Source organism: Bombyx mori, chromosome 10 (assembly GCF_030269925.1).
Source record: "Bombyx mori chromosome 10, ASM3026992v2".
In the NCBI taxonomy this organism is placed as follows: domain Eukaryota; kingdom Metazoa; phylum Arthropoda; class Insecta; order Lepidoptera; family Bombycidae; genus Bombyx; species Bombyx mori.
In genome coordinates, this window is record NC_085116.1 from 2494542 (window position 1) to 2510749 (window position 16208).

Consider the following 16208-nt stretch of genomic DNA (forward strand, 5'->3'; position numbering starts at 1 on the left):
TTCTGCGAAGTACGGCTCTTGCTAGGTTTCGTGTTAGCAACGTCGTCAGGTCTGAGCCCCGTGAGTTCACCTACAAGCTCGGCGAATCTAGAATAACCCCCGAGGTTACTAGAATAAGTAGGGAAAAAAACATGTGGTAGCTACAGTATTTACCCATTCTATGTATGCTTTCCTAAGCGTTTTAAGGGAACAAATTAAGAACATAGCAGTTCTTAAGGCTTGAAATAATAAAAATTTAAAATCCGTGGTTCATTAGTTAAAGTGCTTATTAATGAACACCATAACTAAATAAACAATATTCATGAACCAATATCGATGGGCCAAATTCTTGGTATTCTAGCAAAACAAACATAGTCAAAAGGCATACACTTAATTCAGTAGGCAAGTAAGCTTTTATACATCTAGGTGCAAAACATACATTCATTGAAACATGTATTGAATTAGTAAACAGTGACTTAAACGTAAATGTCCCCAAGATTCTCGTAGTGTCTCTTCTTCTCTTTCTCTCTTTATCTTTACTTTAATCCAAATAGAGATTTAGCTATTATTTTGCGACATTCAAATACAGATATATTATTCAAATACAGATACGACTCAGTGTTCGATGATACATATCAATTGTTTGTGAAGCAAATATTTTAAGAAAAGATTACAAGCAAATTATAATGAAATATCGCCATAATTTAAGCAGAGAACATATTGTAACTGACGCTTAGATAAAATATATGCAATTAGTTCTGATTATTTGCGATAATCTTTGAAACATAAAGATTTATGGGTAATAAAAAACTGTGATAGGATTAATAAAACTGAAAAAAAAAAACGTATTAGTTTAAATTATTGTTGGTTAAATTAGATAAATTTAGTGCATGGCATGAATTATGTTATTGCCATCAGAACTACATACAATTGCCGAGGTTTCAAAAGGTGTCTTTTGCAGTGCAATGGGAGCAAAACGAGGGAAAGTGCGGAGTGTGCGGTGACGCGGCTCATCTCACTGAGCCCCGTCCCCACGAGGCCGGAGGAATGTACGGAAAGGGAATCGTGACCAGGCATTATAGCGTTGGCCAGGTAAGAGATCCCTCACTTGACGTTTAGCAGATGAAATAGCAACCTTTTTTAATACGCTTTTATTAGCTTCAGACGTATGTATGTATGTTTGTAACGGAATATTTGAACATGATTTTGACCCCCTTCAATATGTCGGACTAACTCGAAATTTGGCATACTTATTAAGAACCGATGACGATTCAATATTAAAAAAAATTGATAAAATTGAAATTAAACTAAAAAATGAAAAATAAATAATAATTTAAAAAAAAACTAAAAAAATAAGCTTTTATAAAAAAAAAGCGTGGAGTGCTTTTCAGGATATTATCAAAATAACCTTTCTACTCATATCTGTTCATAAAATATTTATTACTACTGATACCATGCAACCCCACGCTTTTTTTACAATAAAATCATTTTTTCTTACACTATTTTTAATTCAAATTTATTAAAATTTATTTTCTATTTCTTAGTTGGATTTTCTATAAAAGCGTATTTTTTTAGTTTTTTCAAACTATTATTTATTTTCTAAGCATAGTCATATTGTATTAGTTTTGTTAATGATGCTTATTATGAAGCGAAGAAAAGCAAGGTAGTGATAAAACTATGTTACTTTTTGAATTTTCATAATGTGTCATACATCCTGGTGGTAGGACGTCTTGCAAATCCGCACCATCACCCTCCCTATTTCTGCCGTGAAGCAGTGATGCGTTATGGTTGGAAGGGTGGGGCGTTGTACTGTACAAATTGAGACCTAAGAACTCATATCTCAAGGTGGGTGGCGGTATTTACGTTGTAAATGTCTATGGGCTCCGGTAACTACTTAACACTTACTTCGGTAGGCAGCGGCTTGGCTCTGCCCTTGAAATTGCTGAAGTCCATGGGCGACGGTAACCACTCACCATCTGGTGGGCCGTATGCTCATCTGCCTACAAAGGCAATAAAAAAATATATCATCAGGTGGGCCGTGAGCTCGTCCACCAACCTAAGCAAGAAAAAAAACATCGACAGCACTGTAAAGGCCTTCATAAAAATTTCTCGTCTCTCGTCGTGGTTTAGAACAATAAATAATATTACAGGAAATCGAGGTTGAAGTCGAGTTGACAGCTAATCACTTGGGAACGTTCGTGATGAAGCTGTGTCCAAACAACAACCCGAAACAAGAAGCGACTCAGGAGTGCTTCGACAGGTATAAAACTACACAGGCACACAGCAGTTAGCGACATATGAAATATTATCGCAAACTTTTAATGATCTTATAGATTACAAGTACCCGAGTTTACCTTAAATTGTATGCCAGTGAACGTCCACCGAGCAACGTCGCAATATACTTATAAATTTTGAACTAGACCCTTCGTAGTCTATTAAAAGCCACATTTATAAAGAGATAAAGGAACTATAATTACTATATTTTGTCAGTTTTCGCGTCTCAACAGGAAAAAAGCGAAAATATCGTAACTTGCATTTTGGGCTAAATCATTTTAGTGTGCTTAGTCCGAGTTTTTTAACGTTCTCCAAAGCGTAAAAGTTAACTCACATTTGTGTGGAGTTGGAACGTTTGCCTACGTTTGCCGCTAGGGGCGCTGTTTCAACAGCTAACCTTTTTATTCCGGGCCGGTGGCAGAACCCCCTGCGAGGTCCCCGCGCCGAGGTGGCGTTCGGGGTATGTAGGACTCGACGATCTGCAGATGCTGGGAGCAATTGAGTTAACTTGTATGCTATCGAGAACGTTAAAAAACTCGCGCTACACACACTGGTGTCAAGTTGGGTTGTTCAAGTCACGACAATTGCGTTTTCTTCTGTCGTTAAAGACGAGTCAATCCTGCGACTGTGACGGTGACACGTGATGCGTGTCAAAAGGTCACACATGGAACTTTTGACCCTTTCAATAATCTTAATTAACGATTTGTGCTCAAGTGAAACTCGCAACTTCTTATAAGCTTTAGCTGCAATTAATTAATTGCTTTCCAGATATCCCCTTTACGTTTCGGAAACCAGAGAAGACAGGTTCCTGATACCTTTGGACACGGCGAAGAAAGAGGTATTCAGGTACAGAGTGCGGCTGCCGCCTTATGTAACCTGCACGCAATGTGTTCTACAGTGGACTTATTATACTGGTAAGATGCTGGTCTAATTCAGTTTCAGAAGTAGGGACCACGGAAGCCTTGATCTTCTTCTTCTTCCTAGCGTTTTTTCCGGTTCAGTGCCAGAGTTCGGTTTCCTACTTAAACTCCTTCTATTTGCCGGTTTTCGGCATCATTCTGGGTGAGGTTATTCTCCTCCTTAACCCCCTTTACCACATCCAACCAGCTATTCTTGGACTTATCGCGGTACCTTGGCGGTATTCTTGGACCCGGTACTTAGAAGTTGTGCCATCTTTAGCCTATTGTATTTTATGGTAATTATTGCTTGGTATGTCAGAGTAAGTTCAGCAAAAAAGGAATTAAGATATACGGGTACCCTATTTATTTATTATTAGATACAATACACTTGGTAAACACTGATTGACGAGGTTTTTATACAATAAATAATTCGACTGTATAGGTTGACGAGTTATATGCGACTGACTGTCTTCACACGATACATTGCAACCTCATTACACATGCATGATAAGCTAACTTCAGCCGGCGCAGCATCTATTCATTTTAATCAAGGAAGTCTTGATCAAATTACATTACTAGATAGAGAAGGCGCATTTTTTTGCATACCTATGCTGATAGCCTTGAGAGGCTATTTTAGCCTTTCCTTGACGTGTAGGTGAGCTCACGTGGCTCAAACTGGAGTGTTGCTATCACTGGCCCTAGCCAGAGCAGTGCTTCGCGGAATTTACCACCGGATCGGAAACGCGAGCCACTTAGAAGATCCGGCGAGAAACTCAGTGGGCTGAGAAGGCCCGTCAACCACGTGAGCTCATCATTCCACTACAAGTTCTACAGCGTGTGGTATGTTTAAGGCAACATGTGGGGGATCTGCCCCAACGGCACGGAGGCGGTCGGCTGCGGCAGGTCGGAGACGTTCCGCAACTGTGCTGACGTCAGCGTTATCACCAGCACGGGCGGCCTGCCCCCCGCCTTCGCCGGCGACCTGCGCAGGGACTACCCCTTCCTGCTCTACTACCGGGACCTCAACATGCCCAAGTCCATCTACCCGCTTGTTGTAAGGTAAGGACACTTACATGCTCAAACGGTCAATTAATTAGAGCCTTTTGGACGCTGTTCCTTCCACGGAATCAGGACCCCTCCTGGCTGAGCCTTTGCTCGCCTTCCTGTCTGGTGAAATTAGAAAGGCCTCTGGGCTACCAGTAAACCCTCATTCATAAAAAAAGGAATTATGAATTTTTAAACAAAATGAAATTTATTAAACAGACTTTATAAGAAGAAGACGAAGGACATGGAACTTGTTGTATAATATATTTGTATAGTTTTATTGCATAATTATTCTCTGTATCATACAATTTTGTGTTGCGTTTTTAACGTGATCTTTCTTCACTATGTAACTTTTTTTTTATAATTACCATACTCTATGTCGTTTTATGTTTTTCCACATGCACTTTCCGCAGAGCCGGGAAATATTCTCAATCAGCCAAATACGTCGTTAGGTAATGAAAATACAATAATATTAAAAAAAATGCATTAAGCCAATAAATAAACCCGTTAAACAAATTGTGTACACTTTGTTTTGCAGCAACGACCTAACTGAGTTTGACGACAGAGAGGAATTAATTCCGCCAATCATTAGGTACAGTCCTTAAACAGAGGGTTCTGAAAACAGAAGGGGTTTCCGTTGTTAATAATTTTTGTGTTTGTTGCTCGTTTCCGTGTTTTGTGACTAACAAATTGATAATTAAAACGCATTACGAAATCCGGTGCTGAAAATTTACTTAGGTACTTTCCACAGTTCATATTTGAGAAATGCCTACGAAAATTTGCGATTTAGCGCATCTTTGTAACGGCCAATTTCATAGATTATACCCAATGTACGATATTAGGATGTAGACTTCATTTCCTTTGCTCGCTACAATAGTCAACTAATATCTCCGTTACATTATCTTTTTAAAGATCCAAAACCCAAATGTATTAATCTAAAGTGAAATTTCATATTCATTAATAGCTTTTTTGTTACTAATAGTTTTTGTTTTTAGGTAATTTTACGTCGCTCTGACGAGCTAATTAACATTATGTGCGTATCATTTTAGATGTCATAAATTTAAGCTTGAAAAGGAACTTATTTTCATTTTATAACAATAGGTACAGAATTTATAATTTGCGAGTAGCTTCTTAGATTTGAATTGCTATAACATTTGAAGCACTAGTTCGGAAGTCAATAAAAACATCAGATTTGTTTATTTGTATCTAACACATGTTGTTGTACATGTATGTGATTAATATTTTTCTTCTAATACATAAAAAATATAACGTTTTGCCAAAACGCATATTGTGTGCCCGTGCAGACCTTACCATCTCATACTAGACCCCGGTAACTGCCCAGCACTTGCAGCACAAATTTGTCTATAGCCGCTTGTAGATAGATAAGAACTTGCCGGACAGTTATGGGCGTACAATATGCGCTCAGGCTTAGTACAAGAAACAATATTAACAATTAAAATTATTTTAATTTTCATGACACCCTTGTTAAATATTCAACATTTTGGATAGACATCGGTGATGTAACTTGTGTTCAGGAACATATTTACAAAAAAATATATATATTAAAATTTCAACAATTTTGAATAATAATTTCGAACCACAAATAAATAAATAAAATGTAACTTAATTAGAAGTTAACTCTTTATATATTTTCATTGTAATGACAACGGTATTTGATTTGTGTTATAGCCAAACATACTGGCAGATTTTTGAACAAAAAAAAAATATTTACAACTTACGACGAAAAATTGACAAAATTCAGCGCGATTTTAATATGAACTCGTGTCAAAGGAATCAACGTAAGACCACACATAAAATTAATGAGCAATTAATAATATAAAAATCTGAACACTTCAGAGACCAAGTTTGCGTTCCGTCTTACGGGTTCCGCAACCTGCCCGGCATGCTGAGCTGGTGCCAGACCAACTGTCTCCGGTACCCTCCCAACTGCCCCGAAGCTCTCTGCTCTTGCCCGTAAGTACTTTTTATATGCATTTTATTATTTTTATTTTTTTACTTAACATCAGGTGGGCTGTGAGCTCGTCCACCCATCTAAGCAATAAAAAAAAAAAAATAAAAAAAAAAATGCATAATCCCGTGAAGCTCAGGGCCCCTCTGGCGTGAAGGGGTTTCCAGGGCTCACGACATAATGTGTATGCCGCCAGTCACATGAGAGCCGGTTTTGTACCATAAATGAGCAAAATAATGGCAAACACCCACTTGGGCTTACAATGCGGCATACGACCACTTTGTAATTAAACAAACTTTCTTTATGTTTGTTTTTTATTACTCAACGCTTCCTCATCGTACATGTCAATTATGAGCTAGTATTTCATTAGAAAAATTGGTACCTGCTTCCTGGACATGGCCACCGGTTTTATCCTTTAGCCACCAAAGCTAATACTAGTGTATTACTTAATCTACGTACCTACTGGGATAATATTCGGTCGTAGAACAATGCGCCAGCCCGCGGCGGTCGATATTAAATATTAAGTATATTATCTATGGGTCGATACTACCGCCATCTCTTTTGCATCAAAGTGACAATACATCACAGCTGTAAAAATGAGTGTCATTTAACAAAATATACGAGAGAATTTATCGTTCATTATTCGCGTCGTAAATGTATTTAACCATTACTATTGTTATATTTTAAGCTTAAGCTTAATTCTATTTAAATTTCCAGTCAAGTTTGCGAGGCCGTAGGCGAGTACGAAGGGCGCGAAGGTGCCGACGTGTACTGCATGGACCTGTGTATCGTTTACCCGCCCAAGTGTCCGACGGACAAGTGCCGCTGCTACTAAACCGACCACGGCAACGTGGGACTTTGATAAAATAAAAAAATTAATAAAAAAAATTGTTCTTTGACGTCTTCAAGTTTTCTGCTACCCTCATATCCCGTACCCTGAGCACTGTCACAGCTGGTGCCAGGACGTTGTTACACCACACAGGAGCAGTCAGCCGCTGCTACAAATACAATATTTGAGAGTTCGGCCACACATGCCAAGGAAGTTCTCGTTGTCACATCAATGGTAAGGGCTTAACAGAAGCCCTCCATCAAATAGTGATTTGATTCAATAAAACACTAGGCAGTTCTATTAATGTTTTGATTTGTATAATAAAAATAAATAAAATCCACGTGAAGCAAGAAAATATATTTTAAAACTAAATTAAATTTTTTGAGTACATCTTTATTTGGATTCAAAGATCTAATGACGTCATCGGATGTCTACATCGGTCGAGACCGGAAATTTGAAGTCAACAAGTCGATAGTATATAAAAGAATCTTTTTTTTTCTTTTAGTCACGTATGTTTTATTTTATTCAAGTAAAAAAAACGAAATTAATAGAATTCTGCAGCAGTGTGACATATTCACTCGATCATTTAATGAATTAATAAGTATGCATTAAAATTAAAACATAATGAAACAAATAAAAAAAAACATTATGGAGGCAGCTCGCGCTATTATTCCGATGGTCGTAAAGAAAAAAAAATGTTCTGAAAACAAAATATATTTTTAAATTCGAAATTATTGAATGCTGGTAAATGTCAAAATATAAAATTTAAACAATAACTTTATGTCTTGCATAACTAATGTTTTTTTTTGTTTGTCGTAGTAAGTACCTAATATCCATTTTGGCTCTGGGAGTGGTGTCTTTACACACAGATCGATCCATTTTATTATATAAGTAGCGAACAAAAATGTTATATGTATATAATGATTTTCTTTTGATATTGCTTCTATTGAGCAATATTTGGTAAGAAAAAGAGTTTTGGTAGTAAATATATCTCATCAAGTTGTATTATATAATCATAATATGTAATTTGTAGCTTTATGTAAATGGATATTTTATGTAAATTGAAGGGGTCAATTCGTATGTATGTAATATTGATATGTTGTGACAAATATCAAATTTAACTTTGTTCAAGCAAAACTGATTTTGCTATAGAATTTGTCACTGGACAGAACTTAAAATTGTCCATATTGATTTTACAAAAACTTTTTGATATTTTTTTATTGTACAGTCATGTTACCATTTATTTTAAGGTTTAGGTTTAATTTGAAAACTTGAACATTCTGATTTATTTGTATTTAATAATGACAATGCCATAAAATCTAAAAAAAACTTTAATGTTATTCCGTTCGCCAACACAAGATGCCTTAATTACGCACAATAAAGAACCAGTTTACTCAATTCTTTATTTGTATGATATGATTGGTTCATATTCGGTTCGAAAATGTATTTTTGTAAAATAAATGCAACAGAAAAAACTTTTTTCGGTGTTTTTCTTTAGTATTTTTTTTTTAGTGGGAGATCTATCCGCTACCGTTTACACATTGTGTTCGGGGGCGCGGTCGAAATTACAAAGACACTGCATAAAAATTAAAGCAAATTCAATCTTGTTCGCTTTTACTCACACTAATCAAAGCATTGGAGTTGTATAAATAAAGGTAATTACTATGAATTTACTCATTTTCTTCGACTTCGACTTTTATCGAGTAATCACATCGATATATGATATATCGATCGTATGGGTACGGGGTGCTCAGCCTGAAATGTGGGAGTGGGTACTCACAAAAACCTTCCGGCACGGTCACTCCGGTCGCCCCAAAATTCCAGTAGAGAAATGCTATTATCATTTTTCTTTTAAATTTTAATTTTAAATGAATAAATTGTATTTAATTTATTGCACAATTTTATAGATCCAATGATTTAAAATTTGTTTTAAGCATGAAAAATTAAAAGAATTAGCCAATGTTTTGTGAATGACCTCAGTTTTTACATATCTGTTTTTTAATGAGATAAACGGACTCATATACCACTTGATCTTGATTGTTTACTGATTGCTTGATTGCCACCGCACATCATTCGTTCTCATTGTTTTGTTTGACAAATCCTTTCAATTACGCTACATTATCAGAGCAGAAGATATAGGGATCTTGGTAATATACCCGAACCGGAACCCACAACATATATTTTATCAACTCGCTGAGTTTCTCGCCGGAACTTCTCAGCGGATCGCGATTTCAGCTCGATAGTAGATGCATTCGCCAAACAGCCTCTCTTCATGTGTTAAGTCTCCTTTGGAGACGTTCGGGCAGTTGTTAGCAAATCCCAACCCCCGGCTATGCCCGTGTTCGCCCACCAGTGCTGGGGAATCTGAAAAATACACCAGTAATCCCGCCTTCCTGAAAAAAAACTATATTGAGAACGATTACAAAAGTTGCTTCAACGGCATTCATAAAGTAAGTATGTAATATTGTTTTCGTTTGAATTGACATGTATTCTTAAATGTCACTTAATATTTGAAAATAATAAGACTGAACCTTCGCGAAACTATAAGAATATGTACTTCATGCGTACACTGATTCCAACAAAACAGTTAACTTCAATATCTTTTATGCAACAAAAACATTAAACATGTATTTTTTGTTTTGCACAAAATTTTCTTTAAATTTCATGACAGTTATTTTGACAAGCTGGATTGAAAGTTTGTGGTTTGACCGCATTGACAGTAATTTCAATATTATGTCATCCGTCTTTTTGACGGTTCTTATCAGCGGTCGATAAATAAAGCGAATTATAGAAAACAAAAATAGCCCGAAGTGCTTTAGTGTATATATTTGGGTACAATGAGCGATATTTTAGAAGATGATCTCGAGTTTCGGGGCGGTACGCTTCAACTTTCAACCGACAATTCTGCGGTAGGTGTTGTTGAAAATCAGCCCAGTGTCACGACAGATTCTACAAGAAAACAGTCCCAGGGCAATGTGCATCCTTCTGTTCTCTCCGGTGCAGATTCTTTGACATCATCTACTAATTCTTTTGCAGGTAAAGATAAACATTTAAAAGAAATCTACCATAATAAATTTGCTCTTCAAAAATAAAATCTGTATTGAAATTTAATCATTACTTTTTTTTATATAAAGACAGTGATATTGCTTTGTAAACTGCGGCTATAACAAAAACATAAATATAAAATCGAAAACTTAATTTTCACCTACTATAGATGCTAGAACACAGGAACAGCAGAATGCCTCAGGATTATCTCCAACAGAGTCTCAGACGGTATACCCTCGGTATGATGTGCCATTCAATAAGGAGAATATAAAAGACTTCTTCACATTCAGAAAAGGTGTTGTAGAAGCAGCCATACAGGAATGTATTACCATTTTGCTGTTTCCGGAGGATGGAGAATACCTAGGGTCCTGGCTTTTGACAGAGTAAGTTCATATTAAGTATTTCATGGTCTTGAGCTTTCTATACATTGATGATGTAGTTTTTATTGGGTTCATATGATATGTTATCCTTGCTGCAATAAACATTAAAATATGCAAAATTGATAATTTTGTTTAATTTACTAGAGGTTTACTTAATAAAGCACCAGCACTATTTGCTTGCAATAAGTTTTATGTGATTTCACTATCTACAGCAATGTCAATAAAAAAAAACTGTTCTATGATGGTAAGCAGCATCCACAACGCATGAAAAAAAAATTACTAATTTAAAGTAAGTTAAAGTTTAAATTTAAATTTCAGAATAACATTATGGGACAACGAAAAGGAGAGAATCGTACTGCTTACTTCACGACTAGTTATGACTATCAAATATGACTTTATTGCTATGAAACAGTTGGATTTTAAAAAGACTTATCTTGATGACTTAGATACTATTGTGATCGGTGAACTGGTTTATCCTCCATCTTCATTGGTACCGTGAGTATTTCTTATTGAATTATGTAAAATCAAGTTTTCTTGTCAATTTTCATGGTTTCTAACTGTTTCGGGTTCATTCAGTATTTATAATCATGAAATCTTTATAAGATTTATGTGTAAAATAATCTGCAGTCTAGTATGTATGATTAAGCAGACTATTATCAATGTCCCAGGAGTGTGTCCTGAAATATTTTTTTATGAAGAACAGCTACGAAACACACAAATGATATATTATTATAATTCCTCTGTAGCCGTATAAATGGGTTGGCGACAGGGGTTTCGACGGTCGTCAAAGATTGTGTGATTGATCGCCTCTGCCGTCGGCCTAGCACTGAGGAAGTTCCAGAAGGCATCAGGGATAGTAGACTGTTCGATACCAAGTATTTTGAACCTAGGTACTATTTGGTTGCTGTAGTAGCGCACGATGATGTTGTCATGCTGTGGTTGTCAGCTTTTTATTCATCTATTTGTTGAGTTATAGCTTTGTTTTATATAGTAGCAACACTTGAGAATCCTATACTGATTTAGAACTTTCAACCAGAAATTCCATTTATAGCTAAGGATGTAGGATTACATATCCATGTAATGTCTATCCATGCTTAAACTGTTTAAAAATTAAAAACTATCTTTACTATTTTACCAAGGATCAGATGTATCATTATTGCTATTAAATCCATCAATCTTTATTATATTTACTGTCACAGTGTAAAGGAACACATAATTTTTTTCTCAATTTACTCATATTTTTTTATAGCTACGAATAGTATTTATTTGCTTGTTATTTGCTTTATATGTCTATAGAGAAAATTGATATTACAATAATAACTTTAATGCAATGGAGGATGTACTGTGGCTTATTTGTTCAAGTTTTATCAGCATTTGTTTAACACAAGATAAGGCACCTATGGCCTATAAGCATAGTATATGCTTCTGATGTAAGCTATTGGAAGTGCATATGTGCTCATTAAGAATACCTTGTTTCTAATTTGTATAGTTTGCTATTTCATTATTATTGTATTTCAAAAATGTTATATTTGGCTGATGCATGGAACCTTTAATAATAATTAATGTCTTTGTTTAAATTTTAAAAGCTAAATAAAATAATGACCTTACATATTTATTATTTAAATATTTAAAAAAAAACCTGACAAGATTGGATTTGCTTTTTATGATTTTTTTTTTTGTAATAATAGAAAGCTTTTCTTTAAAAATACTAGTAAAGTACTTAGTAATTTCTGTCTGTAATATCACAGGGAACGTAACCTGCGTGGAGTCCGTTTGATGTGGAACAAAGGTGAGCCACTGCCTCTGAAGACTGTTTGGAATCCGTTTAGTCAGGATGTACCATTTCTGACATTTGCCTCACATCCTATTTATTGGCATAAAGGTAATATTTACTTGAGTTTTTTCAAGATTTGATTCTTAGGCATTTTTGCACATTTGGTAAATTTTTTAATTGCTAATTATTCAGATGGTGGAGTAGAGGAGCGCGCCACGTACGACATGGAAACTTTTGCCCAAAAGCTACAAAGAGCTATTGAAATAATGCCTTCTTCTTCCTGTTGCATACATCACTCACCCATTGTCATACAAAGCTATGTTGGACTAACATCTATGCTCCATAATAAAACCAGTATGGGATTCTTCAAGGTCAGGGGAAAGTTTAGTTTCTAAACCATACAAAAGATGGCCCTGGGTAAGAATGTGATAATCGATTCTAATCGTTGATTAAAAAAAGTTTGTCGAATATTATGATGTGATTTTTGTGACATTTAGTCGTAGCTTACGTCAGTGTTGTCAAATTCTATTGTAATTGTTATATAAATAAAGATCATAAAAATTAATAAAAAAATTTAGATAGAGTACATACATATTACATAAAGAAAAATTTAGCTTTGTGCAATACAGATTTGCTTCACAATACTTACATGGTAATTGTTAGTATTTTATATTTTAAAAATTTGGAGGAAATTATAAGATTGTTAAAAATGGTTAAGAATGTTAGAGGTTCTAGATATTGAAGTGATATGATAGTATTAAAAGATAACGTTGGTAATTTACGAATCATCTGTATTGAATATGAAAGAATTAAGAATCGTATTTTTAGTGATTAATCAATCTCTTTTTTTTTTGTCTAGGTACTATCTGTATCCAGTACTTTTAAAAATTAATCAATCTATGCATTTTTTAGTATTCGTAGTACTTAAGCATTATCAGTGAAAGCTTTCTTCTGCTATTCTTATTCCATTCAGAATGATTTGATAGAATTAAAATAGTTTTGCTAAGTACGCTGATGGGTTTTTATGTAAATGTGTGTGTTAGTCCTCGCATAGTATCCTCTGAGTGCATCGACTAGTTCAACATAGCTATGATGTGACTATTAGATCCAATATGATGTAGGATAGCAATGATTTCAATTTTTCATAATATATTTCTAATGTATAACAAATATTACCAAAATGATGATATTACTTTTGGTTCAATATGTGCAATGACCATAATGCTTAATGTCTTGATTGTGTTGATGGTGAAAAATGAAAATAGCATGTATTTTGTCATGCACATTTTCATATTAGTTTTTGTTTACCTATATGTAATTTCGTGCTTCTTATTTTCTAGGTAAACAAAGATTGTATGTTATAAAAAAACACACACACAAACACCTTTTTGTAGAAAAAGAGAATCAAATGTAAATAAAAATTTATGGTTTTTGAAGTACAGGTATGAGCGATAAGAGGCATATTGTGGAGCGCAACACACACTAGTCTTTAAATGTTTTTATTAAGATCGCGTAGGCATCTATAAATCAGACTGCTTCTCTTGGAGAGTCAAAAATATCAAACACACCACTTGTAAGCAAACATAACTTTGATGGCCAATTTCCAATTGCATTGTTATCAGTTTTTATACCTCCTCAATTTTTCTCTTGTATCTGGATGACTGATGTATTTCTTCATCTGTATAGTCACTCACCCAAAAGGGAACTCTGCTGAGAGGCAACTCATGTGTTCTCATTCTTGTTCTGTCTCTTTTGCCAATCAGTATCATTTGCTCAAGGTTTTCGGATATTTAAGTGCAATATGACTGAAATACTATTGAGCTCAGTATAGGATGTAAAGGTACTGAGAGTTGTAATAAAATGCTCACATTTGCATTTTGAGGTGTTCCAAGCTAGGATTTTCTTAGTATCTTTTGATTTCGAATTTTCTAGAGATGAATGCCTAGAAAATACTGTTTAGATTGAGTTCAAATTATGGAATAAAATTATATAGTAGGTAGGCAGCGGCTTGGCTCTGCCCCTGGCATTGCTGAAGTCCATGGGCGACGGTAACCACTCACCATCAGGTGGGCCGTATGCCCGTCTGCCTACAAAGGCAATAAAAAAAAAAAAAAAGATATTGAAATGAGAAATGCATATTTTTGTGGTTGGTTTAATTGTTAGCATATCCTACCTATTTCAACTAAAGCAGTGAAACACATTTTTTATTTACTTTTGAAAGGAACTGATAAGTCTCTAAAATTAGCATTTCAAAGTAATCAACGACAAATTGTTACTATGTAAATACAAAAAGCTGTTCATAATTAGCTAATCTAAAATAACAGAAGTGCATTTATTATACAACCAAAAGGGCAAGCGGATGTTGTGTTGTGCAATTGATAAGTCAAAAATATTTAATTCTATGTTATGTTTACTTTATTTGGTATTTTTCGGTCCACAGTTTTGAAGACTCCGATTTTAAAGAATTAGTTTATTAACACATACATATTACATAACAATTTAAAATGTTATCTTCAGCTATACTGAGGTATTTACTGTTGTATGTGTGTTAAATTGCTTTTTATTTGAGAGACCGTAACCCGCCCGGTGCTGAATACTCAACGAAGTTATTATTACGTATTATTAGTGGATAAATTTTAATTTTGCGAAAAGTTGCAGGTTTTTTTTCTTACACCAGTGCATTTCTTCATATTAAAAGTTGTTCGTGAACAATGCAATACTTGTAGGTAATTATTTAGAGATGTTGGTACATGTTCCACGGTTAAACCGTATGACCAGTGACTACGAGTACCCTTGGCCTAGGCAGCAGTGTTAGAAATGCGTGGAATATATAAAACATGCTATTGCATAACTTAATCATTTATGTATAAGGGATAGAATTCTCTTTGGTAGGTAGGACAAGTAAAAAAAGATTTTCTTTTCCATTTTAATATAAGCCCAATTTGAAATAAATCATTCTATGCTATTGCTGTGCAATTTTAGTGCACTTAATAATAATACACTACATAACATTGATGATGTTTGGAGTAGAATTTAACTATAAGAATTGGAGAATATATTATATATTATAGTTTTTATTATTTGATAAATCTATGTATCATTGATCTATAATATTATAGTTACTATGAATGATGTAGTAAATTAGCAGATATTGTATTACAAAACAATATTTATTTACTATGTTATGTGTTGATATTATAGTTAAATGGTTATGTTAATAGTTTGATATACAATTATGTATATGAGTACAATAAGATAAAGTCAGTGAATATTTATTTAGTATTGAAAATAATGATTAATATAACGGCCTAAAATTTTATAAATTTGACATCATTGAAGAATATTAATTTAGATTCCACTAAGTACTTCTTGTTTGTTAATTGTGCATTCAAAAGTTTGAAAATCCGATTGTTCTCGATAATGAAAATTCAAAAAGGATATTTTTTCCAGAATAAAAAAGTTAACACGTATTCTCAATTGGTGACTAAATATAATAGAATGTGATTAATTTTGATGCAATGATGGTGATAATATTATGTTTTTATTTTAAAGTGTTCTGATTCCAAATTGTATCAATGTGTAATCATTAACATCCGAAAGTACCTGCATTACTAAGAATAATGAAAAATATGTTCTCATTGAGAGTACATTCTCAAAATTATCTCTACTTATTATAACTATTATAAAAGTTTTTAATTGCAAGTTGAATTTTATTTACCCAAGGAAATATGAGATTTTATTAAGAATTGCCTGTTCCCGTCTAACAGTATTGTGAAATATTATTTTTCAAGAATGATGAAATAAGCTGTCATCTGCACGATTAAGTCTGAGCTTATTTCTGCAACGAAAAAGGCATGCATTCTGATTTTTGGGCTGGGAAAGCCGTTATATAATACAATTGAGACTGACAGTTGCCATCATAGAAAACCAGATATTTGACAGATGCCTGAGTCTCGCTCATGACATTTTGAAGATAAAATTACTTATATACAAGTTTCGAACAATATTCAGACTG

At 34.2% G+C, this 16208-nt stretch overlaps 2 protein-coding genes and 1 long non-coding RNA gene across 8 annotated transcripts in view; 2 read left to right on the forward strand and 1 right to left on the reverse strand.

Annotated features, from left to right (window-relative positions):
- Positions 1–8473, forward strand: part of LOC101735378 (uncharacterized) — a 63534-nt gene extending 55061 nt beyond the window's left edge. For 2 of the 5 annotated variants that reach the window (XM_038013455.2, XM_062670424.1), the window contains exons 4-11: positions 941–1071; positions 2130–2239; positions 3022–3167; positions 4004–4211; positions 4610–4648; positions 4735–4788; positions 6054–6170; positions 6883–8473. In XM_038013455.2, the coding sequence (XP_037869383.1) occupies positions 941–1071; positions 2130–2239; positions 3022–3167; positions 4004–4211; positions 4610–4648; positions 4735–4788; positions 6054–6170; positions 6883–7000 (923 nt within the window). In that variant the 3' untranslated portion in view covers positions 7001–8473. The remainder of the gene's footprint in view (positions 1–940; positions 1072–2129; positions 2240–3021; positions 3168–4003; positions 4212–4609; positions 4649–4734; positions 4789–6053; positions 6171–6882) is intronic. The other 3 variants (XM_038013457.2, XM_062670425.1, XM_038013456.2) reach the window with 2 other exon arrangements.
- Positions 8474–8831: 358 nt separating this feature from the next.
- Positions 8832–9674, reverse strand: LOC110385157 (uncharacterized). The gene is made up of 2 exons (XR_002430483.3): positions 9526–9674; positions 8832–9387 (listed from the first exon to the last, which is right to left on the reverse strand). It is a non-coding gene; the product is annotated as an uncharacterized LOC110385157 (long non-coding RNA).
- Positions 9675–9711: 37 nt separating this feature from the next.
- LOC101742591 (tumor protein p63-regulated gene 1-like protein) lies at positions 9712–15895 on the forward strand. Of its 2 annotated transcripts, XM_062670427.1 has the most exons (7): positions 9712–10030; positions 10209–10422; positions 10738–10914; positions 11166–11309; positions 12168–12301; positions 12386–12610; positions 13053–15895. In XM_062670427.1, exons 1-6 carry the CDS (start codon positions 9832–9834, stop codon positions 12586–12588), a joined length of 1071 nt encoding a protein of 356 aa, XP_062526411.1. In that variant the 5' UTR covers positions 9712–9831; the 3' UTR covers positions 12589–12610; positions 13053–15895. The 2 variants fall into 2 exon arrangements, with proteins under 2 accessions (XP_062526411.1, XP_012545680.1); XM_012690226.4 differs by lacking the exon at positions 11166–11309 and having other exon boundaries at positions 12386–15895.
- The last annotated feature ends 313 nt before the right edge of the window (positions 15896–16208 follow it).